Source organism: Pyrus communis, chromosome 16 (assembly GCF_963583255.1).
Source record: "Pyrus communis chromosome 16, drPyrComm1.1, whole genome shotgun sequence".
Taxonomy (NCBI): domain Eukaryota; kingdom Viridiplantae; phylum Streptophyta; class Magnoliopsida; order Rosales; family Rosaceae; genus Pyrus; species Pyrus communis.
In genome coordinates, this window is record NC_084818.1 from 8,406,643 (window position 1) to 8,432,042 (window position 25,400).

The 25,400-nt window shown below is 35.9% G+C and overlaps 1 protein-coding gene and 1 long non-coding RNA gene across 5 annotated transcripts; one reads left to right on the forward strand and one right to left on the reverse strand.

Annotated features, from left to right (window-relative positions):
* The first annotated feature begins 509 nt into the window (after nt 1-509).
* LOC137719751 (protein NUCLEAR FUSION DEFECTIVE 4-like) lies at nt 510-2,219 on the forward strand. Its single transcript, XM_068458780.1, has one exon. The coding sequence runs from the start codon at nt 510-512 to the stop codon at nt 2,217-2,219; it is 1,710 nt and encodes a 569-aa protein (XP_068314881.1).
* A 1,614-nt stretch (nt 2,220-3,833) lies between these two features.
* Nucleotides 3,834-24,502, reverse strand: LOC137720110 (uncharacterized). 4 transcript variants are annotated; one of them, XR_011066466.1, is made up of 7 exons: nt 24,103-24,502; nt 23,188-23,807; nt 22,800-22,867; nt 21,460-21,523; nt 21,079-21,140; nt 20,193-20,321; nt 3,834-4,528 (listed from the first exon to the last, which is right to left on the reverse strand). It is a non-coding gene; the product is annotated as an uncharacterized lncRNA (long non-coding RNA). The 4 variants fall into 4 exon arrangements; XR_011066467.1 differs by having other exon boundaries at nt 22,800-23,331; XR_011066464.1 differs by having other exon boundaries at nt 22,800-23,807.
* Nucleotides 24,503-25,400: the final 898 nt, after the last annotated feature.

The following is a 25,400-nucleotide window of genomic DNA, read 5'->3' on the forward strand; positions in this document are numbered from 1 at the left end:
TTCATTTACTCAACATAATTAATTTTTTAGGAGATCAAACTGAACTTTTCCCCTTTTGATATTATGATGACGTTTTCCAAGTATCTTTTCATTATTGTGAAGGTCTACCATATTTGTGGAAAAAATAAAAAGAAAAAGAAAAAGATACTTAATCCTTAAAATTAAGGGTATGTTTTATAACTATTTTTTTTTCTTTCAGTTTCAATCGAAAAATTAAAAACTTATTTGATAATGATTTTCAGTTAAAAAAAAAATTGAAAAAATCAAATTTTGAAAACTCACCAAACTAACTTTTTCATTTCATTTCTCAAAAAAAAAAAAAAAAAAAAAAAAAAAAATTTAAACGGCAATTACATCTTACTTATTGACTTCAAATAAGATGGGAACTAACACAGTTCTCCTGTGCCTCTCTCTCTCCCCATTTCAATCTTATATATCTGTATCAAGCCAAAGTTACGTACTACTGATCATCAAAGACAAAAGAAATGGAGGTGCGCAGTTGTGTGGACATGAAGGGCCTTGTCCTCCAAGTCCTCAAAGGAAGATGGCTCATGGTTTTTGCTTCATTCCTAATGATGGTCACTGCGGGAGCAAGCTACATGTTCGGCCTCTATTCCAACGACATCAAGTCCGTCCTCGGCTATGACCAAACGACACTCAAATTAATCAGCTTCTTCAAGGACTTAGGAGGCAACATTGGCATCTTTTCCGGCCTAATCAACGAGGTCACACCGCCTTGGGTGGCCTTATCAATCGGTGCAGTCCTAAACTTTTTCGGACACTTCATGATTTGGCTTGCTGTTACACAAAAAATCCCCAAACCAAAAGTTTGGCACATGTGCATGTACATCTCTATAGGGTCAAATTCACATACTTTCACCAACACTGGAGCTCTTGTCACCTGTGTTAAGAACTTCCCCGAAAGCCGAGGCGTTGTGTTAGGCCTTTTGAAAAGTTATACCGGTATAAGTGCAGCTGTGATTGCACAGCTCTACCATGCTGCCTACGGCGATGACACAAAGTCTTTCACTTTATTGGTGGCTTGGCTTCCTACCGCAATCTCTTTCGCTTTCATTGGAACCATTCGGATCATGAAGGTTAGTCGCCGCCCGAATGAGCTCAAAGTTTTCTATAATTTCCTTTATATTTCACTTGCCCTAGCAGCATTTTTGCTGATTATAATTATAGTTGAGAAAAGTTATAGGTTTAATCAAAGAGAGTATGTTGGAAGTGCAACTGTTGTGCTTTTTTTGCTCTTTTTACCACTTGGTGTGGTAATTATGGAAGAATATAAAGTCTGGAAGAGCAAGAGAGATTTAAACCAAGAAACCATTTCCTCTCCAACCCCACAGTTATCATTTACTGTCCCATACAAAAAAGTTTCACCCTGGAACAAGAACATTTTTACCCCACCAGAAATTGGCGAGGACTTCACTATTTTGCAAGCACTTTTCAGCATTGAAATGCTGACTTTACTGTTGGCAACAGTCTGTGGCCTTGGAGGTACATTGACCATGATGGACAACTTGGGGCAGATTGGAACTTCCTTCGGATACCCCTTACGCAGCATCCGATACTTTGTGTCCCTTACAAGCATATGGAATTATTTAGGGCAAATATCCGCTTGTATAGGCTCCGAAATCTTCGTCACAAAGTACAAATGGCCTCGGCCTCTCATCTTCACTGCAATCCTCTTGCTCTCATGTGTCGGTCATCTTCTAATCGCGCTCAACATCCCGTATGGTCTCTATGTTGCTTCAGTGGTAACCGGTTTCTGTTTTGGTGCTCACTGGCCGCTAATTTTTACCCTAATTTCGGAGCTTTTTGGCCTCAAATATTACTCAACTTTGTACAATTTCGGAGGGCTGGCAAGCCCAATAGGGTTATATTTGCTCAATGTGAGGGTCGCAGGGCACTTGTATGACATGGAGGCTAAGAAGCAAATGGTAGCTTTAGGGCTAAGGAGGAAGGCTGGGGAGGAGCTGAATTGTGTTGGGGGGCAGTGCTTCAAATTGTCCTTCATTATAATTGCAGTGGTGACATTTCTGGGGGCACTTGTTTCTTTGGTTTTGGTGGTTAGGACAAGGAAGTTTTATAAGAGTGATATTTATAAGAAGTTTAGGGGCGAGGTGAGCGTGGCTGATGAGACAGAAATTGTGGTTGCTAAGAATGGTGTGAGAGCAGCAGAAGCGAAATTTGTAATATTGTGGGTGCAATAATATAAGCAATTAATAAACTTATAGCATTACTTACCATATCACTCGGACGCGTGTGGCAATTGGAATTTTTTATTTTATTATTTATTTTTCTGTTTGACAATCTATTATTTGTTGTTGTTGTTATTGTTTTTTTTTTTTTTTTTTTTTTTTTTTGTTTTTTTTTTTTTAATTTAATTATACATATTTTAGTTATTATTATTTACTACATTTTAAAAAATAATAAACTTACTATCCATCTTACCTGGATTATTTTTTTTTGTAAATCTTTTGTTTTTTGAAATCCTAATGGGAGGAAAGGGTAGTTTGAATATTTTAAAAGCTTCACCCCTTTTATTTTCTTCCTTTATATATATAGATGTAGAATTAATTATTTAATTATAAGTGGGGAGTAACTTGGTGAAGTACTTTTTTTCCCTTCTTTTTGGAGGTTTTTAATGAGGTTTCCCTTGCCCTCCCAAATTACATGTACTCTGTTATTTTTACAAAAATAAAAATTCTAGTTTCGATAAAAATTAAAAAAAATTAAAAAAAAAAGGATGTAGAATTGATATGCATTTATTATTATTTCTGACATATTATTAGTTTACCAACATACAAAAGAATGAAAAAAAAAAAAAACCATGGCATTTCCACGTGTTGCATGAGCACATGACAACTCTTTTTCTTCTTTCTTTGGTTCAAAATTATCAGCATGACAAATTAATACCAGAAACTTGAGTAAGATTAAGTAGGCAACACACATTTCAATTTTTACTTTTATTTAGTGTTGCCATGGCATGCAAAAGAGGTGATTTTTTTTTTTTTCATTTATACGGCTTTTTAAGTGGGGAGTTACATATATTCCTACCATAAATTAACATTTGTCCGAAGAAAGTTTGTCCGACAAACTGAATTTCATCGGATCAAAGTTTTAGTCCCGATGAAAAAAAAATTGATCAGACAAAAGCAATCAACCAAATTCATTGTCATATGGATAAGTAATGAAACTTTAGATTTTTTTTAAAGTTAATGGAAGTTAAAGATTGTCCTAAATGTTGAAATATACCACATCAAACATAGATAGAGAAAAATAAGAATATAAATATCTTAAAACACCACTCCAACTAATACCGAGTTCTTTTGTGATAAAATCCCACACATGTCGGACTGTGCAGATGATAGTTAACAAGTTGGAGATAATATCGGTGTTGTTGAAATAGAGCTTTTGGCCAGTCTCTCTGATAATTTGATACTAAAATTGTTAAAAGAATACAACCTTGTGTCCAAATTGAAATATTAAAATCACGGTGATAAAATGTAATATGAGTCCAAACATAGAAATCAATATGTGAGTATGAGTGCGCAGTGGTAGATGTTGGATTAGGTTAGTTGGCTACGGCATTGTTTCTGGATTTTTACACTCAAGTTTGGATCTCCCCATCCTCTTTTAAGTTAGACTTAGAATACTACCATCTGAAAAAGAAAAATTTATCAGTTGCCAATGCTGGAATGGTGGACTGCCTACTTTGCTTGGGCTCAAGTTTGAATCCCTCCTCGTAAGAAATGTTCAATACGTATGCACTGTGGCATTTCAATCCATATATACAGGAGACTGCATCTGCTGCTTTTGTAGAGAAAGTTAGTTTGTGCATAAAGTTACACAGTTTGTGCATAAGCTTAGAAATACAAAGATTTTATCTTTGCTAATAATGGCTAAAGTTTCAGAGAAAACTTTGATCCCAACAAGTTCTTCACATTTGGAATAGTAATACATGACTTTTGACAAATGCTCTAAACTGCATAATCACTGGTTTATCAGGTGTTTACAAATTTTCAAGCCACATATATGGAACTCTGTCCTTCTTTAACAAACACATCTTGCATTGTCCTTGTTAAGTCTTCTTAAACTTTGAGGTACGAGTCTCTAATTGAACTCATTTTTCTTACAACCACATCCATAAGCATCCGCTCCCTTGGTGATGTTGCATAGCAAGAAAGCCCTATCTGCATAACTGCAACCAAGCATTCCTCAAACTTTTTTGCTTTCACTAGATCACGATTGTTACGTCTGGGTGCACTTCTTTCTTGTAGTATGGCAATATTGTGTCCGTCATCGTTAACATCCCCATCCCCTTCAAGGTTGATGAGTAATGAAGGATCAGCATCGTCCATCACTCGGTCTGGCAAAGCCATGGTTACAGATTGGTAAATGCTTAGACCATCATTGAACATGTCATCCATGGGTCTTTTTCCTGTGAACATCTCTAGCAACAGTATCCCATAGCTATAAACATCTCCCATTATGAAAACTTGGCCTCCCGTGCCATACTCTGCCGGACATACATACAATAAAATGTAATATGCAATTTACTTTTAGAATTGATATCATATTTCAATTTTTTATGTTATTTTCTTTCCAGTAAAAGCAAGCAGTAATATCTTTTCATAAATAGAGTTTTGGGGCTTGTTTGGTAGAAATTATTGGATTGGAAGGGATAACTGTCTAAATTCATGGCCTACTGGAGGTAGATTAGAATGATTTTTAATTTTGAGGGTATTTCAGACATTAAGAAGCTTCTCCCTTCTAGTCTTCCGATTTTGGGTCCTTATCTTACCTTTAAGTTGGTGGCAATTTTTTGTATTTTTTCTTTCAACATACCTTGAAAATAGTGTCTTATCTATTCTTATCCAATCATGTATATCAAAAGAGACAATAGTTGGATTTAGCAATAAGTTACTAGGAAGAGGAAACACAAATGACAGCAACTCATACTTGGAGGAATGTAACCTACTGAACCCTTTAGCTGAACAGACATACTTTGACTGAGGGAGAGATCATTTGATGCTTCCAAGAGGAACCTTGCTAAACCAAAGTCTCCAACATGGGCTACCATTTCTTCATCAAGAAGTAGATTGCTCAGCTTTAGATCACAATGAACAATAGGCGTTTCACAATGGTGATGCAGATAATCTAATGCAGAAACAACAGCAATGGCAATATCCAATCTTCGGATAACATCCAATCTCTTACTTGAAGATTGCTCCTCATATCTTGGATACAACCATGAGTCTAAACTTCCATTTTCCATGAACTCAAAAACTAAACTTTTGAAATCTTTACCCTGATTATCAATGCTTGAGCATGCTGTTATGATCTTGAGAAGATTGCGGTGCCTTATACTCCTTAAAGCTTTGCATTCATCAATGAAACTCTTGGAAGCTCTTTGTTGTTGAAGGTCTAATACCTTAACAGCGACTATCCTTCAATCACTAGGAATTACTCCCTTATAAACGGAACCAAAACTTCCCAAACCAATCAAATTATCCACAGAGAACCCGTTTGTTGACTCAACGAGTTCTGAGTAGGAAACACTTGATTTCCAATCCTTGTAAGAATGTGAAGTTGTTGGTCTACCTCTTGACTTTTTCAGCATTGAACAAGCACCAAAGAAGCATGATAGAGCAATTATGAATGCCAGTGCACAAGTTGTAGGGATGACTACTTTTGAGGAAAGTAATCCTCGAGATGAATGGTTATTTTTCTGGGAGCATGGAGGCAGATGTAACTATGGGATACCACCATAGAGCCTATGATTTCCAAGAACAGAAACACCATTGGCATTTGCAAAGATTCTTTCCTTAGGCAACTCACCCACAAAATCATTATATGAGAGATTAAGATACTTGAGAGCTTTAAGCTTTCCTAGGAAATCAGGGATCTGTCCAGATAAGTTATTGCTTGAAATGTCTAGTTTTCCCAAGCCTCTTAAATCTTTAAGAGATTGAGGAATCGTTCATTCCATGTTATTACCTTGTAAATACAAGCGCTCCAAACTAGTGCAATTGCCAAGAGTGCTTGGGATTTCACCTGATAACTTGTTTCTCGATACATCTAGCTCCGTGAAATGAATTAAATCGCCCACCTCAATAGGCAGCGGACCAATCAAATAATTGGAATACAAATTCAAAGAGATTGAGAGAGACGAAAGCCCAGTAAGCTCTGTAGGTATGGTGCTTGTTAGATTGTTATCACCAAGTTCCAGTACTAATAGATTTTGGCAGTTTCCAAGAGTTGGAGGTATACTTCCCTCAACCCCACTTTTCTGCATGTAAAGCCTTGTCAGTGAAGTGATGTTACCAAAGGATGGCGGGATTGCCTAGAAAATTCATTACCATCCAAATAGAGTTCCACTAAGTTTTGAAACTTCTCAATTTCATTAGGGACACTACCTTGCAAATAGTTAAGTTCCACTGTTAGAATGGTCAAGTTAATAAGATTCCCAATGCCGTTAGGGATGCTTCCATGTATCATATTTTTCCCAAAAGTAAGATACTTTACTTAGGTCGAAAGGTTGGATATGGATATTGGTATTCTTCCTCCAAAATTATTACCTTGGAGACCTAGCTCATCCAAACTAGTACAATTAGCTAAGAAACTATAGCACAAGAGGATGACAAATAAAGAAGGTAGGAATAGATAATGATGTTATTGATCTTTCCTTTCTTTCTCTGTGTTTTGATTGCAGTCAACTCCTCTATTGATAGAGCAACTCGCATTATTACATTTTGAAATTTACATCACATGACTTTGAAAATACGATCCTTTTGTTTCCAAAGTCTACATCACATTTGTGGGCATTGAAAAATCTGTGTGTGGGCATTCATAACAATGCCAATGTTTTCAACACTCCCCCTTGGATGCCCACATCTCAACATCAGTTGTCTCATTAAAACCTTGCTTGGAAAAACACAGTGGGGAAAAACCATAGCGAACAAAAAAGAGTACAACTTTACTTAGATTGTTGATATAGTGTTAAATATGATTATGTTGCCTCGTTAAAACCTTGATAGGAAAAATCCTAATCGAAGGAAAAAGAGTACAACATGCATGTATCATGGATGTTCCCTCTGATATATATCTCCTTCTGATTCCGCATTCTCCAAATTTAGCAGTTTGGTAAGTTGATGTAATCCGATACTTTGCACTATCTTCTGAAACGTGCACTTTGATAGAGATTTAGTGAACAAACCTGCCTGATTTTCATTGGAACGGATTTGTCTGACTTCAATAACTTTAGCCTTCTAAAGCTCATGTACATTGAAAAACTTTGGAGATATGTGTTTAGTCTTATCGCCTTTGATGAATCCTTCCTTCATTTGGACAAAACAGGTTGCATTATCTTCATGAATGACAGTTGAAGTATCTGTCTTTGAAGGTAGACCACATGAATTCCGAATATGATGGATCATTGATCTTAACCAAGAACATTTATGACTTGCTTCATGTAAAATAAGTATTTCAGAATGATTTGAAGATCTAGCAACTAATGTTTGCTTTGTTGAATGCCGTGAGATTGTTGTATCTCCATTCTTGAACACATATCCAGTTTGTGAGCAGGCTTTATGCACATCAAAGAGAAAGCCAGTATCTGCATATCCAACAAGGATTTGGTCATTTGTGGATTTCTTTGAGTAGAAAATACTTATGTCTGTTGTTCCACGAAGGTATCGCAATACATCTTTGACTCTCTTCCAATGAAAAATTGTTGGAGTAGAGCTATACCTTGCTAACAAGTTGACTGAAAAAGCTATATTTGGTCTCGTACATTGTGCTAAATACAATAAAGCACATATTGCACTCAAATATGGTACTTCTAGAAATGACCAGTTCATCATCTTCTTTTGGACATAATGGATCTTTCTTAATGTCCAAATAACGAACGACCATTGGCATGCTGAGTGGATAAGCTTTCTCCATACCAAATCGCTTCAGGAGTTTTTCAATGTAAATTGATTGGTGGACCAAAATTCCATTATTACAATACTCGATCTGCAGGCCGAGACAAAATTTTATTTTTCCGAGGTCTTTCATTTCAAATTCGTTTTTCAGATATTCAGCAGTTTTATTAAGCTCTTCAGGCGTTCCAACTAGGTTCATATCATCAACATGTACTGCCATTATAGTAAATCCAGAGTTGGATTTCTTAATGATCACACAAGGGCAACTGACATCGTTGATATACCCTTCTTTGATCAAACACTCATTGAGACAATTATACCACATTCGTCTAGATTGTTTCAGCCCATACAATGATCGCCTTAATTTGATTGAGAGCATACGTCATGGTTTGTTAGTTGTTTCAGGCAACTTAAGTCATTCTGGGACTTTCATATATATGTCAGTATCTAATTCTCCATATAGATACGCGGTGATGACATCTATAAGTTCTATGTCAAGTTTTTCTAAAACCACTAAACTTACTAAGTAACAGAACATAATTGCGTCCATTATAGGGGAGTATGTCTCTTCATAATCAATTACAGGTCTTTACAAAAAGCCTTGTGCAACAAGTCGTGCTTTATATCTTGCAATCTCGTTTTTCTCATTGCGTTTCCTTGTAAATACCCATTTGTAACCCACGGGGTTTACACCAGGCAGGGTTTGGACTACTAGTCCAAAAATATTTCACCTTTCCAAGGAATTTAATTCAGCTTGGATTTTATCTTTCCACTTATGCCAATCTTGCCACTGTTTGCATTCATCAACAGAGTGGGGCTCAAGATCATCACTTAATATGATTTTAGTGGCTACTGCGAATGCGAACATATCATGGATAATTATGTCATTCTGATCCCACAATTCATTAGTACAAACATGATTTATGGAGATTTATTTGCTTTCATGTACCTCTGTTTCTTTAGGTACATGTGTCTCATCAAGGACATTTTTTCTTTTGAAAGTACAAAATCATGAACTCTGGATGTGTCATTCATTTTTTTCTTTTTGAATGATCTCATTTGGATTCAGTTGTGCCATCGTCTTTCTCTTTCGAGAGACTGGATCTTTTGAACCTGGTGGTCTACCACACTTCAGGCGTGCACCAGATAAATCATTCATTGCCACTTTATTTTGTCCAACAGAGACATCAATTCTTGCAGGTGCATTTGCAGTTGGTATATGTGAGTTTGTCACCTTCATAGCATCATTCAACGCATCTGGCATTTGATTGGCAATACTTTGAAGATGAACGATCCTTTTCACTTCATTTTTACATTGAGTGCTACGTGGATCAAAATGAGATAAGGTGGAAACAACCCATATTAGCTCTTGCCGTTCTTCTGGAACGGTCTTTTCTCCCCCTAACGATGGAAAGACTGTCTCATCAAAGTGACAATCAGCAAAACGAGCTGTAAACATATCACCTGTCAAGGGTTCCAAATATCTATTGATAGATGGTGAATCAAAACCTACATAAAATCCAAGTCTGCACTAAGGTCTCATTTTAGTGCGTTGTGGTGGTGTAATAGGTACATAAACAACACAACCAAAAACTCGTAAAAGTGAAATATTTGGCTGATGCCCAAACACGAGTTATACCGATGAGTATTGGTGGTTGGCTATATGTCTCAATCGAACCAATGATGCAGCATGTAATATGGCTTGTCCCTATGCAGAAAGTGGCAATTTTGTTTTCATAAGCAGAGTCTGAGCTATTAACTAAAGTTGTTTGATCAATGTTTCTGCTAAACTATTTTGAGTATAGACATGAAGAACAGGGTGTTCAACATCAATACCCAATGTCATGCAGTAATCATCAAAAGTTTGAGACGTAAATTCACCAGCGTTATTAAGTCGGATTGACTTAATGGGATAATCTGGGAACTATACTCGCAACTTAATTATCTGAGCAAGAAGTCTCGCAAAAGCTACATTCCGAGTATACAAGCGACAAATATGTGACCATTAGGTAGATGCATCAACCAAAACCATAAAATATTGAAATGGTCCACAAGATGGTTGAATAGGCCCAAATATATCCCCTTGAATTCTTTGCAGAAATGATGGGGATTCAACATCAACCTTTAGTTGTGATGGTCTAATTACCAACTTCCCTAGAGAACAAGCCTTGCAAAAGTTATCATTTGAGATAGTAATGTGTCTGGTCAATAATGGATGTCCATTAGAGTTGGTAATGATTCTACGCATCATAGTAGATCCTGGGTGACCCAGACAGTCATGCCAAAACATGTAAACTTTTGAATCAATGAACTTCCGATTCATGACAGTATATGATTCAACTGTTTTTATGTATGTATAATACAATCCACTTGTCAAACCACGCAATGTCTCCAATATACGCTTTGGGTATCATTGGAGGTAATGCATAGATACTCCACATTTTCTGCACTTTTTGTTTTAATGTAATATCCATTTAAATGTATGTCCTTAAAACTCAACAAATTTCGAGTAGATCTAGTTGCATATAACGCATTCTGTATGGACAATATTGTTTCATTTGGTAACATAATTTGGGCTTTCCCTAAGCCTTCAATCACATCTGATTGCCCTAATATTGTTGTTACCCTTACTTTTGTAAGCATCAATCTTGAGAAATACTTTCGATCTTGAAATATTGTATACATGGTTGCGCTGTCTGAAAGGCAAATATATCTTCGTTATTTCTCATGTTTTGAGAATGATCATAGTTTTTATCCATGCTCTCTGAATAAGGGAATCACAGTTAAAAGCAAGTTATAACAGGAAATTTAAATGTCACTTTTATTGAATCTGAAATGCTAGTTTTGAACTACAAGTTCAATACATCAAACTTAAACGATTTAGTCGGACCGATATACTTCATTCCCCATTTCCGCAATGAAGTCTGAGACATCTAGGTGGGTTGTGTTTAACTGCCCTGATAAGTCACACACTATATCAGGTATATCCATTGGTTTAGCTTGGTCGAAAAAATTAGTCTCGACACCCTTCTCCTTGAGAGATGCTTGATACAGATCCCCCAGATGTTTTGGCGTACGACAAGTACGCGCCCAATACTCATTGCTACCACACCTATAACATGCTCATTCAGAGTTTCTGGGAGCATTGTTTATATGAGCTCTGCCTTTGTGGCGATTTACATTTTTTAAGCTTGGGCCTGAATTATGCCTTGGAACCTCGTTGTGAAATTGGACACCATGATTCTTGGCTTTGCCGTTCCACCGTCCTCGCATGTGGCCACGTCCTCATTTATGATTATTGCCACCAGAGGATGTGGCGTTCATTTCGAGAGAAGTAGCATTCACTTCTGCGAATGATGCAGATCGAGTAGGTCGGGAACAATGATTTTTCAGCAGGAGCTCATTGTTTTGTTCAGCAACTAGGAGCACAAAGATCAGCTGGTTATATTTAGTGAAACCTCGTGCTCTATATTGCTGTTGCAGGAGCATGTTGGAGGCATGAAAGGTGCTGAAAATCTTTTCCTGCATATCTTCCTCAGTGATGGTTTCCCCACAGAGTTTCATCTGAAAACTAATTCTGAACATCGCAGAATTATACTCAGCCATTGACTTGAAATCCTGTATCCTTAGGTGAGTCCACTCATAATGAGCTTTTGGAAGAATCACTGTTTTCTGGTGATTGTATTTGTTTATTAATGTCTTCCAGAGAGCTAACGGATCTTCAACCGTTAGGTACTCGCTTTTTAGTCCTACATCAAGGTGGCGACAGATAAATATTGGCATTCGCCCGATCTTGAGAAGATGCATTGTTCTCCTCCTTGATTGTTTCTGCAAGATTCCCTGCCTCCAAAAGGATCTTGACATACACTACCCAGGTAAAGTAGTTTTTCGCAGTAATGTCCAACATAACAAAATCAAGCTTTGCCAAGTTCGTCATTTTCTTTTCTGAAAGAAAAAAGAGATGTGTAAGAACTTGTAATAATATATAATCTGGGAGATGTAGTGTTAAAACTCATGGTTCTTACAAATTCTTCATTTTGATCTTCATGCCAAAACGATAAGCACTCAAAACTTCTAGCTTAAGATTTACATGATGAATGAGGAGGGCGATTGTACCGCACCATTCTCATAACATAAAATGGGCGATTATTCTTCACCACTCTAGTAGCAGGAAAGTTGAAATATGCAGAGCAGGGTGGGCAATTATATCGCACCACCTAAAATTGCAATGAAATTAAACAGCATTCAAATTTAAATATGTAAGGTATGATGGGCGATAATACTGCTCCACATAAAATTTGCAATAAAATTGGATCTGCAGTCCAAGATGGACGATGATAGTGCAGCATCATGGATTGCAGTAAGATTAAATTTGCAGTTCAAGATGAGCGATTATATCGCACCATCTTGGATTGCAGTAAAATTAACATAAATAAAACTGGGTTAGTAATCAAGATCTACACCAAACAAAAAATCAAAGATATATGTAACTGTTAGGTTGAAAACTAAAAGCAGGTATAGTGCAAACAGTTCTTCGTGAAGGTATATCCAACAGTTGAGGCAGAAAAAGAAGATAAACAGTAAAATCCTTAGAGGAAACTTTTGTTTTTTTCTTTTGGCGAAGAGAAATGAGGAATAGTTATAACGTTATCAGCATGACTCTCTAAATATAACCATTCCTCATTTCTCTTCGCAGAAAGAAATCATTTTTCCTTGTCAAAAGAAAAAAAAAATGTTTCCACTGAGGATTTTACTATTCATCTTCTTCATCTGCTTCAACTGCTGGATATACCCTCGCAAAGAATTGTTTATACCATGTCTGCTTTTAGTTCTCAACCTAACAATTACATATATCTTTGATTTCTTGTTTGGTGTAGATCTTGATTACTAACCTAGTGTTTATTTATGTTAATTTTACTACAATCCAAGATTGTGAGGTACAATCACCCATCTTGAATTGCAAATTTAATCTTACTGCAATCCATGATGGTACGGTATCATTCCCTATCTTCGACTACATATCTAATTTTACTGCAAATTGTAGGTGGAGCGGTATTATCACCCATCATACCCTGCATATTTAAATTTGCCTGTTGTTTAATTTCATTGCAATTTTAGGTGGTGCGGAATAGTCATCCATCCTGCTCTGCGTATTTCAATTTTCCTGCTACTAAAGTGGTGTGGAATAATCGCATATTCTATGTTGTGAGAATGGTGCGGTACAATCGCCCTCTTCATTCATCATGTAAATCTCAAACCAGAAGTTTCGAGTGCTTATCATTTTGGCCTGAAGATCAAAATGAAGAATTTGTAAGAACCATAAGTTCTAACACTACATCCCCAAGATTACATATTCTTGCAAGTTCTTACACATCTCAGTTTTTTTTTTTTTTTTTTTTTTTTTTTTTTTTTTTTTTCGGGAAATAGCGAACATAGCAAAACTTGATTTTGTTGCCCTGGACATTACTAGGAAAAACTACCTTACCTGGATAGTGGATGTCAAGATCCATCTGGAGGAAGGAAATCTTGCAAAAACAATCAAGGAGGAGATCACTGCATCTTCTCAAGATCAGGCGAAGGCCATAATCTTTGTCTGTCGCAATTTTGATGAAGGACTAAAAAGCGAGTACCTAACGGTTAAAGATTCGTTAGCTCTTTGGAAGACATTAAGAAACCGATACAATCACCAGAAAACGGTGATTCTTCCAAGAGCTCATTATGAGTGGACTCACCCAATGATCCAGGATTTCAAGTTAGTGGCTGAGTACAATTCTGCGATGTTCAGAATTAGTTCCCAGATAAAACTCTATGGGGAAACCATCACTGAGGAAGATATGCTGGAAAAGACTTTCAGCACCTTTCATGCCTCCAACGTGCTCATGCAGCAGCAGTATAGAGCACGAGGTTTCACTGAATATAACCTGCTGATCCCTGTGCTCCTGGTTGCTGAACAAAACAATGAGCTCCTGTTGAAAAATCATCATTCCTGACCTACTGGATCTGCACCATTCCCAGAAGTAAATGCTGCTTCCCTCGAAGTGAACGCCGCATCCTCTAGTGGCAATAATTATAAATGAGGACGTGGCCACATGCGAGGATGGTGGAATAGGAAAGGCAAGAATCATGGTGTCCAATTTCACAACCAGGTTTCAAGGCATAATTCAGGCCCAAACTTTAAAAATGTAAATCGCCACAAAGGCAGAGCTCATATAAACAATGCTCCCAGAAACTCTAAAGAAGCATGTTATAGGTGTGGTGGCAATGGGCACTGTGTTTGTACTCGTCATACCCCAAAACATCTGGTGGATCTGTATTAAGTATCTCTCAAGGAGAAGGATGTCGAGACCAATTTTCTCGACCAAGCTAAACCAATGGATATACTTGATCCAGTGTGTGACTTATCAGGGCAGTTGAACATAACTCACCTAAATGTCTTGAACTTCATTGTGGAAAGGGGGAATGAAGTATACCGATCTGACTAAATCGTTTATGTTTGATGTACTGAACTTGTAGTTCAAAACTAGCATTTCAGATTCAATAAAAGTGACATTTAAATTTCCTGTTATAACCTGCTTTTAACTGTGATTCCCTTGCTCAAAGAGCATGGATAAAAACTATGATCATTCTCAAAACATGAGAAATAGCGGAGATATTTATCTTGCAGACAACGCAACCACACATACAATACTTTAAGATCAAAAGTATTTCTCAAGACTGATACTTACAAAAGTAAAGGTAACAACAATATCAAGGCAATCAGATGTGATTGAAGGCTTAGGGAAATCCCAGATCATGTTACCAAATGGAACATTATTGTCCATACAGAATGCGTTGTACGCTACTCGATCTACTCGAAATTTGTTGAGTTTTAAAGAGATACATTTAAATGAATATCACATTGAAACAAAAAGTGCAGAAAATGTGGAGTATCTATGCAATACCTCCAATGATACCCAAAAGTGTATATTGGAGACGTTGCGTGGTTTGACGAGTGGATTGTATTATACATACATAAAGACAATTGAATCACATACTGTCATGAACTAGAAGTTCATTGATTCAAAAGTTTACATGTTTTGGCATGACCATCTGGGTCACCCAGGATCTACCATGATGCGTAGAATCATTACCAACTCTAATGGACATCCATTATTGAGCAGACACATTGATATCTCAAATGATAACCCTTGCAAGGTTTGTTATGTAAGGAAGTTGGTAATTAGACCATTACAACTAAAGGTTGATGCTGAATCCCCATCATTTTTGCAAAGAATTCAAGGGGATATGTGTGGGCCTATTCAACCATCTTATGGACCATTTCGATATTTTATGGTTTTGGTTGATGCATCTACCCAATGTTCACATATTTGTCTCTTATCTATTCGGAATGTAGCTTTTGCGAAACTTCTTGCTTAGATAATTAAGTTGCGAGCACAGTTCCCAGATTATCCCGTTAAGTCAATTCGACTTGATAACGCTGGTGAATTTACGTCTCAAACTTTTGATGATTACTACATGACATTGGGCATTGATGTTGAACATCATGTTCCTTATGTCCATACTCAAAATGGTTTAGTAGAAACATTGATCAAGCGGCTTCAGTTAATAGCTCACACTCTGCTTATGAAAATAAAATTGCCAGTTTCTGCATGAGGACATGTCATCTTACATGATGCATCATTGGTTTGATTGAGACCTATAGCCAACCACCAATACTCATCGGTACAACTCATGTTTGGGCATCAACCAAACATTTCACATTTACGAGTTTTTGGTTATGCTATTTATGTACCTATTACACCACCACAACGCACTAAAATGAGACCTTAGTGCAGACTGGGAATTTATGTAGGTTTTGATTCACCATCTATCATTAGATATTTGGAACCTTTGACAGGTGATATGTTTACAACTCGTTTTGCTGATTGTCACTTTGATGAACGACAAGAGCTGACATGGTTTGTTCCCACCTTATCTCATTTTGATCCACGTATCACTCAATGTGAAAATGAAGTGAAAATGATCGTTCATCTTCAAAGTATTGCCAATCAAATGCCAGATGCATTTAATGATGCTATGAAAGTGACAAAATCACATGTAACAGCTGCAAATGCACCTGCAAGAATTGATGTCTCTGTTGGACAAAATAAAGTGGCAGCGAATAATTCATCTGGTGCACGCTTGAAGCGTGGTAGACCACCAGGTTCAAAATATTCAACCTCTCGAAAAAGAAAGACGAGGGCACAACTGAATCCAAATGAGATCATTCAAGAAGAAAAAATGAATGACAAATCCACAACTCATGATTCTGTACTTTCAGAAAAAGAAAATATCATTGATGAGACACATGTACCTGAAGAAACAGAGGTACATGAAAGCAAATAAATCTCCATAAATTATGCTTGTACTAATGAATTGTGGGATCAGAATTAAATAATCATCAATGACATGTTCGCATTCGCAGTAGCCACTAAAATCATATTAAGTGATGATCTTGAGCCCCGCTCTGTTGATGAATGCAAATAGAGGTAGGATTGGCCTAAATGGAAAGATGCAATCCAGGCAGAATTAAATTCCATGGAAAAGCGAAATTTTTTTTGACCAGTAATCCAAACCCTGTCTGATGTAAACCACGTGGTTTACAAATGAGTATTCACAATAAAATGCAATGAGAAAAACAAAATTCCAAGCCTCGTTGCACAAGGCTTTTCACAAAGACCTGTAATTGATTATGAGGAGACATACTCCTGTACAATGAACACAATTACGTTCTGTTACTTAATAAGTTTAATGGTTTCAGAAAAACTTGACATGCGACTTATGGATGTCATCACTACGTATCTATATGGAGAATTAACTGACATATATATGAAAGTTCTAGAATGACTTAAGTTGCTTGAAACAACTAACAAACCACGAGGTATACTCTCAATCAAATTAAGGCGATCATTGTAAAGGCTGAAACATTCTGGACGAATGTGGAACAATCGTCTTAGTGAGTATTTGATCAAAGAAGGGTATATCAACAATGTCATTTGCCATTGTGTGTTCATTAAGAAATCTAACTCTGGATTTGATATAGTGGCAGTATATGTCGATGATATGAACCTAGTTAGAAACCCTGAAGAGCTCAATAAAACTGCTGAATATCTGAAAAGCGAATTTGAAATTGAAAACCTTGGAAAAACAAAATTTTGTCTTGGGCTGCAGATTGAGCATTGTGATAGTGGAATTTTGGTCCACCAATCAGCTTACATTAAAAAAATCATGAAGCGATTTGGTATGGACAAGGCTTATCCACTCAGCACACCAATGGTCGTTCTTTCTTTAGACATTAAGAAGGATCCATTCCGTCCAAGAGATGATGATGAACTGGTCTTTGGTCCAGAAATACCATATTTTAGTGCAATAAGTGCTTTATTGTATTTAGCACAATATACTAGACTAGATATAGCTTTTTCAGTTAACTTGTTAGTAAAGTATAGCTCTACTCCAACAATTTGTCATTGGAAAGAAGTCAAAGATGTATTGCGATACCTTCGTGGGATAATAGACATGGGTCTTTTTTATTCAAAGAAATCCACAAATGACCATATCCTTGTTGGATATGCAGATGTTGGTTTTCTCCCTGATCCGCATAAAGCTTGCTCACAAACTGGATATGTGTTTAAGAATGGAGATACAGCAATCTCAGGACACTCAATAAAGCAAACCTTAGTTGCTACATCTTCAAATCATTCAGAAATACTTGCTTTATATGAAGCAAGTCGTGAATATTCTTGGTTAAGATTAATGATCCGTCATATTCGGAATTCATGTGGTCTACCTTCAAAGACAGACACTCCAACTATCATTCATAAAGATAATGCATCCTATGTTGCCCAAATAAAGGAAGGACTCATCAAGAGGCGATAAGACCAAACACATATCTCCAAGTGCACATAAGCTTCAGAAGGCTAAAGTTATAGAAGTCAGACAAATTCATTCCAAAGAAAATCTGGCATATTTGTTCACCAAATCTCTACCAAAGTGCACGTTTCAGAAGATAGTGCAAAGTATCGGATTACGTCGACTTACCAAACAGCTAAATTTGGAGAATGTGGAATCAATGAGAGATATATATCAGGGGGAGCATCCATGATACATGCATGTTGTACTCTTTTTCCTTCGATTAAAATTTTTCCCACTGGGTTTTTCCTATCAAGGTTTTAACGAGGCAACATAAGCATATTTAACACTATATCAACAATCCAAGTAAAGTTGTACTCTTTTTCCTTCGCTATGGTTTTTTCCCACTAGGTTTTTCCAAGCAAGGTTTTAATAAGGCAACTGATGTTGATATATGGGCATCCAAAGGGGAATGTTGAAAACATTGGCATTATTATGAATGCCCACACACAGATTTTTCAATGCCCACAAATGTGATGTAGACTTTGGAAACAAAAGGATCGTATTTTTAAAGTCATGTGATGTAAATTTCAAAATGTAATAATGCGAGTTGCTCTATAAATAGAGCACTCGACTACAATCAAAACACAGAGAAAGAAAGGAAAGATCAATAACATCATTATTTATTCCTACCTCATTTATTTGTCATCCTATTGTGCTATAATTATAGCGTAATATTTTACACCTGTTTCACTCCTGTCACTAGTAAAGGTTATTTCTCTAACTTTGACGTATTTATAACAAAGTCATATACGTTACACCCCACCCCTGATTTTAAAAATAGTTTTGGGTTTTTATTTAAAAATTGTTTTTGGATCTAAATTGGTGAGCCCTACCTTCTGTTTTTGTGTCCTCGGTTCCCTGTCTTTGCTGCCACGTGGCACCTCACTTATCTCCCTCGCTTCCCTTTCTTCTCTTCCGACCCACTCCTAGTTCTCTCTCTTTTTCGGTGCTCTCATTTCCGGTGAGATCCTACACATACAACACACACACACATATAAACAATCACCACAGCCACTATATCTTCATCACCCTTATCCCCCTCAGCACCCTGCGATTTCACACTCTCTCTTTCTTTGCACCGCACTGTGCACACAATGCTCTTACTTCTCCGACGAGATTCCGTGTGTGTCGACCAAGGTAAGCATCCTAGACCTCTTTAGTTGTTGTTAAGGTTAGATTATGATGATTATAAGGTTAGATGTTGGAATGTAGAGATAGTTCCGGGGAAGCTTTTCCTAGTTTCCCGAGGACTAGACTGATGGTTGCAGTGTTTTTCGGCCAACTTCGGCCACCACTCACCTCGAAATTGGTATAGATCTCTTCCTTGCTTCACGGGCTTCATTTTGGTATTTTGGTTTGCATTAAATGGTGTTGTTTCGAGCTCCGTCGGAGCTAAAGAAGTTCCCGATTGTGTTTCGGCCTTCTTCTTCGTATAATCCAATGACCCGCGAGGCCCTTGGGCCATGGAGACCCCTGGCCCATTGGGCAACCCAACCCATTTCGATCCCCAAGTCCAAACCCTTTCAAAACCCAGGTCGTTAGGCCGTTTTGACTTGGGCCTTAGGCCCTTTTGATCTCAGGCCAAGCTTGGGCTTTGGCCCGCTTAACCTTTTTACCTCAAAACCCCTTTCAAGCTCAAACTTCATATAACTCAGCCCTAAAACCCATTTTAAGTTAGAAACCCTTAACCCATTAACCCATTATCATAAGCCCAACCTACCTAAACCTAAACCTAACCCAAGTCCAAACCCTAAGCCCTAAACCCGGTTGAAACCTTCCAAGGATATTCTTGGAACCTTCCGAGGAATATTCTTTGGAATGTTCCCGTGTTGAACTTTTACGAAATATACCTGGGACCCTTTTTAGGGTAATTTGACGTCCTAAATCTGTTTCCGATGTCTGTTTTCCCAAATTAAATCGTTTGGATAGAGCTTTATTAATTGTACCTTTTATGTGCTTAGGGGCAATTATTTGTGACGTTTCCTTCTTCGCTAGGTGGTGTGGCTTTTCAACGGCGAAGTACTATGAATGGACCCCTTCTAAATATGCATGTTTTAATAGTAGAAATGCATACATGAAAAGCATGATTTAATGATTATATTTTATGAGATAACATGCTTATTGAGGCTACTTTGAATTATTACTATTTTTCATATAACCCGTGTTTTTTATAGAATATCTTATGGATGAAGATATAATATTTAGAACACGTTTAGAACACCTCTTTATAGTATAGATGATGGATGACTTTATACTATGAAGTTGCCTTTCAAATAAAAGTATGTTCAATAGTTTTGTACTTACCTAGTGGTCCCTATTCCGCTACGGGAAAAGGGATAGATTCCGTCACGGGCAAGGGTACGGTGTTGGCATAGTGCCTAAAAATGTTTTTCCTCTGGCAATTAGCATAGGGACGGGGAGCTGGCACGGGGCCTGGAGGGATATTGGACATTCACTAGTGATTACGATATATACGAGATATGTTTTGAGACATTGTATGGCATGCTAGGTTTCGAAAAATTTATTTTTATCATGTTATATGTGTTAATAGTTAAATGACTAAGATATTGATACTGACTGGAATTGCAAGCAAAATCTGGTTGACTGTCGCCATTTAACTCTATATACAGTTTTAGTCTTTCCATTTATTTTTAAAACAGGTATTCCAAGAAGCTCAAGCATTTGCTATAAAACTACTTTTACTAAATAGTTGGTAATGATTTAAAATGCTTGACCAAAAAACTAAAAGAGACGTTGCACAAAGAAATTATACATATTTGAAAAGAACTCAACCGATTGAAAAATTTTGATGGAAAAAAAACTGATGACACGATTTCAGTCATCAATATTCCTTAAACTTAAAATGTTAGAAAAATTTTACATAAAAAATGTTTCATCGATACAGCTTACAATTGTTTGTATTTGCATGTGTTATGTTTATAAAATGATATATATTACCTAAGTCTCACAAGACAAAAACTTTAGAACTTCATTCATTTTATAAAATAGAATAAAAATAAGGAAAACTAATTAAAATGACGTGAAAACTTTGAGTTTTAACAATAATAACAAAATAAAGGGTAAAATGAATAGTACCATGATCGACTTTTTAGTGTAAAAATGTGATTTTTTATTAAAGTAAATAATACCGGGAATTTTTCGTTAAAGTTCTCTAAACAATATGACTTACACTTTTCAGGCACACTCCAATGTTGGTAATAAGTTGATAGTGAGTTGATTCGTGGCTACCAACTGTAAATGAAAAATGTTAAGTTATGTTACATGTTTAATTGTTTGGTAAATGCTAAGTTATGTTATTATGTATGATGGCTTGCCAAAGATTGAATAAAAAAATAAAGAAAAATTAATGAAAAGAGCTTGAAAACTTTGAGTTTTAACGATAAACACAAAAATAAAGGGTAAAGTAAATAGTACCAGGTTTGACTTTTTAGTGTAAAAATGTGATTTTTCGTTAAAATAAACAGTATCGCGGGCTTTTCGTTAAAACTCCCAATAAATAGTAAAGAGTTAAAACTCAAAGTTGAAATTCCATCTTCTATGTCCAACTCACCTTTCTTAATCTTTTATGGAGAAATAAACAGAACTTTTTCTTGTACTCTTCTTTAACCACTGCACTGAAAATTAAACACACATTGATGTTTAAATATTAAAACTGAAGACCTTAAATTCATAAGTTATCCAAAACTTAATAAGCTAGTCAAAATATAGCATCCATCACGACAATAGCACTAAAATTAAGTTGTTTTGTTTCTGAACATTTTCTTAGCAATCAAGTGGAGGAAATCTGTGTTAAACTAAGCAGGCAGTGGTGGTTAATCTATGTTCTTTAAATTTATAATTTTTTTAAGAGTAAATTATAGCTATGATCTCTTAACTTTAACTTAATTGGAGCAATGGTCCCTCAGCTAAAAATACATTACCATTGGTCCCTCAACTCATCAAAACGTGCAGCTATAGTCCCTCAACTAAAAATCCATGACCATTGGTCTCTCAACTTTAATTCAACTGGAGAAATGTTACCTTAACTTTAACCCAATTGTAGCAATGGTCCTTCCAACATAACTCGTTTTGACAAAAAATTTGATGTAGTTGACAAAAATGACCATAAGTACACACTTTGATGAGTTGAGGGACCCTTATTATATCAATGGTTATTCCAACATAATTTATTTTGACAAAATTTTGACGAAATTGATGAAAAGGACTATAGCTACACATTTTGTTAAGTTGATGGACCAATGATAATGATTTTTTAGTTGAGGGATCATTGCTCCAATTTGATTAAAGTTGAGAAACCATTGCTACAATTTACTCTTTTTTTAACATGTGAGTTGATCATTACATTTTTTATTTTGCTTTGGAAATGCGGTCAGATCATGTTGTCTAAAACAATTGTTAACATGTTATTGTAGAATATATTATGGCAAGGAGTAAACAATTTAACATTCGAAAACCTGCAAGCCAGTGCCTCCAAGACAAAAACAAAAAAAACTTTACAAACCCAAATCAACTAAGTTACAAAACAACTAAATATGCAAACAACATCAGAGTCTATGCAGCAATCTAGTTTTTTTATTTTGTAATTAAATTTAATCTCAAATTTTTGCCCAACAATGGAACCATCAGAGGTTGTGCAGCAATAGTGCACAACAGTTTAGTAAACACCATAAGAGAATAGGGATAAATTGAATATTAATACATACACATCTATCAGAATAGTAAAACTAAAAGAAACTAAACATGTAACATAATTCACACCAATAAACCATCATTCAATTTGAATTTTGAAGTAATCTGTCCATATTGCCTAAACTATTTAAACAAAAGAGAACAAATTTACTGGAAGAATTCTATTTTTTCCTAATATGTTAGTAGAGAACAATTTCTTACATGTTTTAATATATCCAGAAAAATGGTTCTTTTTCCTTATGAATCTGACATGGACACCTGCAACTCCTCTATAGAAAAAAAAAAAACCTGAAAAATTAAAAGGAAATGATTAGACCCAATACTCTCTGATGAATTCCAACAAATTGAATAGGGGTTTAGATAAATAGGCAGAAATAAATAAAAAAATGCATTCAAATACATGAACAAATGATATTAAAACAACAAAAAATAAAGAGAAAGCAACTTTGCAGTAAACTCTGGATCCCAAACAAAAAAATTATTCCTTCTCTATTTCCTTAGCTAGCCACACTCTCAAAATTCCTCAATCCCTTATATCTCACAAAGAGAAACACATGCATGTCCATTTTGGGGTTTCTTAGTTTCTTACCCAAATCCACCAATTTGAATCAAATCTCTGCAACACAGATGTGCAACTATCAATGGTTCTTCTTCCGTGTCTTCTTCAGATGGATTTTGTATCACTCATAGAGAAATACAATGAAAGATCAAGTCAATTATGCACCCGAGGTTACTACAACATGAAGCACAACCACTTTGCATCACTCATAGAGAAATACAAAATTTTAACAAAACCCCATTAGTCAAAATTTCAAAATTTCATAAAAAAATCGAGAAAGAAACACAAACTTACTGATAAAATTCAAGAACTTTAGTCAAATCCAAACACACAAAAATCCAAATTTCATAAGAAAATCACGAAAAAAAATATTAAAATATCAATAATTTTTTTTCTTTCTAAATATAGAATTTCGGCACTGCTTTGTGAGATATAAAGGAGGCAACTTTGGAATCAAAAGAATCAACTTTGGCCGCGACGAACTCGTCCCGGAACTTCAGAAACCCAAATAAATAAAAAAATCAATTTTTCATTCGAAAGATGTAAAAGTGTAGTAGAAATCGATTATATATATGTACATAACTGTATACATGGATAAACCTGTAGAAGAAACAGAGCGACCGACTGAGAGGAGAGAGGTTGATTTGAAGCTGCTGTGAAAAATTCGTCAATGGGGTCAAACTACCTCTCTAAATAATGAAACAGTCCTTACAAAATTCAAGGCTTGAAAAAAACACACTAGAAATTGGCCAAAACCCACAACATATCTCTCTGATCAAACGAAAACTCCAAAACCAATTCAATGGTTGATAACAACCCAATAACGGAATCTGATTTAAAATTGAACCCAGAAAAATTAAAAGTTTCTTGTATTTAAATTTCAACAAAACACAATCCATGCAGTTAGAAAAATAAAGTCCCAGATAAGAGATTGGAATAACTCACCGCAAAACTATCCAGTTTGAGACTGAGCGAGATGAAGAGAGAAGATAGCAAGAGAGACCAAATGACTGAAGAAGTGAAGAGCAACAAAAGCACGAAGAGAACACGGCGACGATAGACGCGAGCAAGACGAAGAGAGAAGATAGTAAGAGAGACCAAACGACTGGAAAAGTTGCATTTTTAGACCGGAATGTCACGATAGTGTGGACTCATTTAATACAATTAATTTTCCTCCCTTGCGTGTAGACCATGGCAGATCGCAAATCACCACCACTTGCTTAATAAATGGACGTTCATATTTGTGTTCTTGGCAGATCCCACATGGTTGAATTTTGATACTACCGAATGAGTTGATTGAGTAATTGACTTTGAAGTTTTGCCCTCCTTGTCGAGAAATTGTCGTGTCTTCAGACTCATCACGGAGAATTATGGGTTTATCTTTGGTATTTCAACTTATTAAGGTCATCTATGGTATTGAATTTTTTTCACCAAAAACTGATTCACTTTAAAGTTAAGCGGTAAAAAAGTACGGTAAAAGTAAAATATGTTGTTTTTTTTTTAAATCAATGGCTCCCAGACAATAATTTTTAAAAACAATATGTAGGTTACTTTCAAAAACTACTTTAATAAAAAACAGAGTTAAGCCTTTAATATATATTTTCAATTGTTATAATACCTTCATTAATTTGTTTATTTTTACCGTTAATTTTACTATTCCAAACTAGTAAAGAAAAATTAGAGAACCACATTATCTGTATGGGCTGTGTGTGGATAATCAAGAAGGGCTCTCTGTATTAATTTAAGAACTTCATACACATCTTCTTAATTTGCAACTGTCGGATCAATTTAATGAAAGAAGATAAAAAAACAGAAATAAACAAAAAAATGTGTAAGAAATAAAAATAAGTATGCTTCAGGTCAATAGTCAGTTAATGGAAAAACCATCATGGCCATAGTATTATTGGCCGACTTTAGGGCCAATAGTCAGTCAATGGAAAAACCATCATGGCCAAAGTATTATTGGCCGACTTTAAGGCCAATAATCAGTCAATGGAAAAACCACATGGCCAAAGTGTCATTGGCCAACTTTAGGGTCGGTAGTCAATCAATGGCAAAACCAGCATACTTTAAATTGTCTTGCATATGTCTTTAGTCAGATAAATATAAGTATTCACAATTTACAGAATTTACAAAACAAGTCAAGCTTTCCAGAAACTATTGGACTTCGTCCTCAAAATGTTTTTCCAGAAGGCAAAAATTTTAATTTCTATGTTGTTTTTAAAGGAGGAAACCCTGGAATT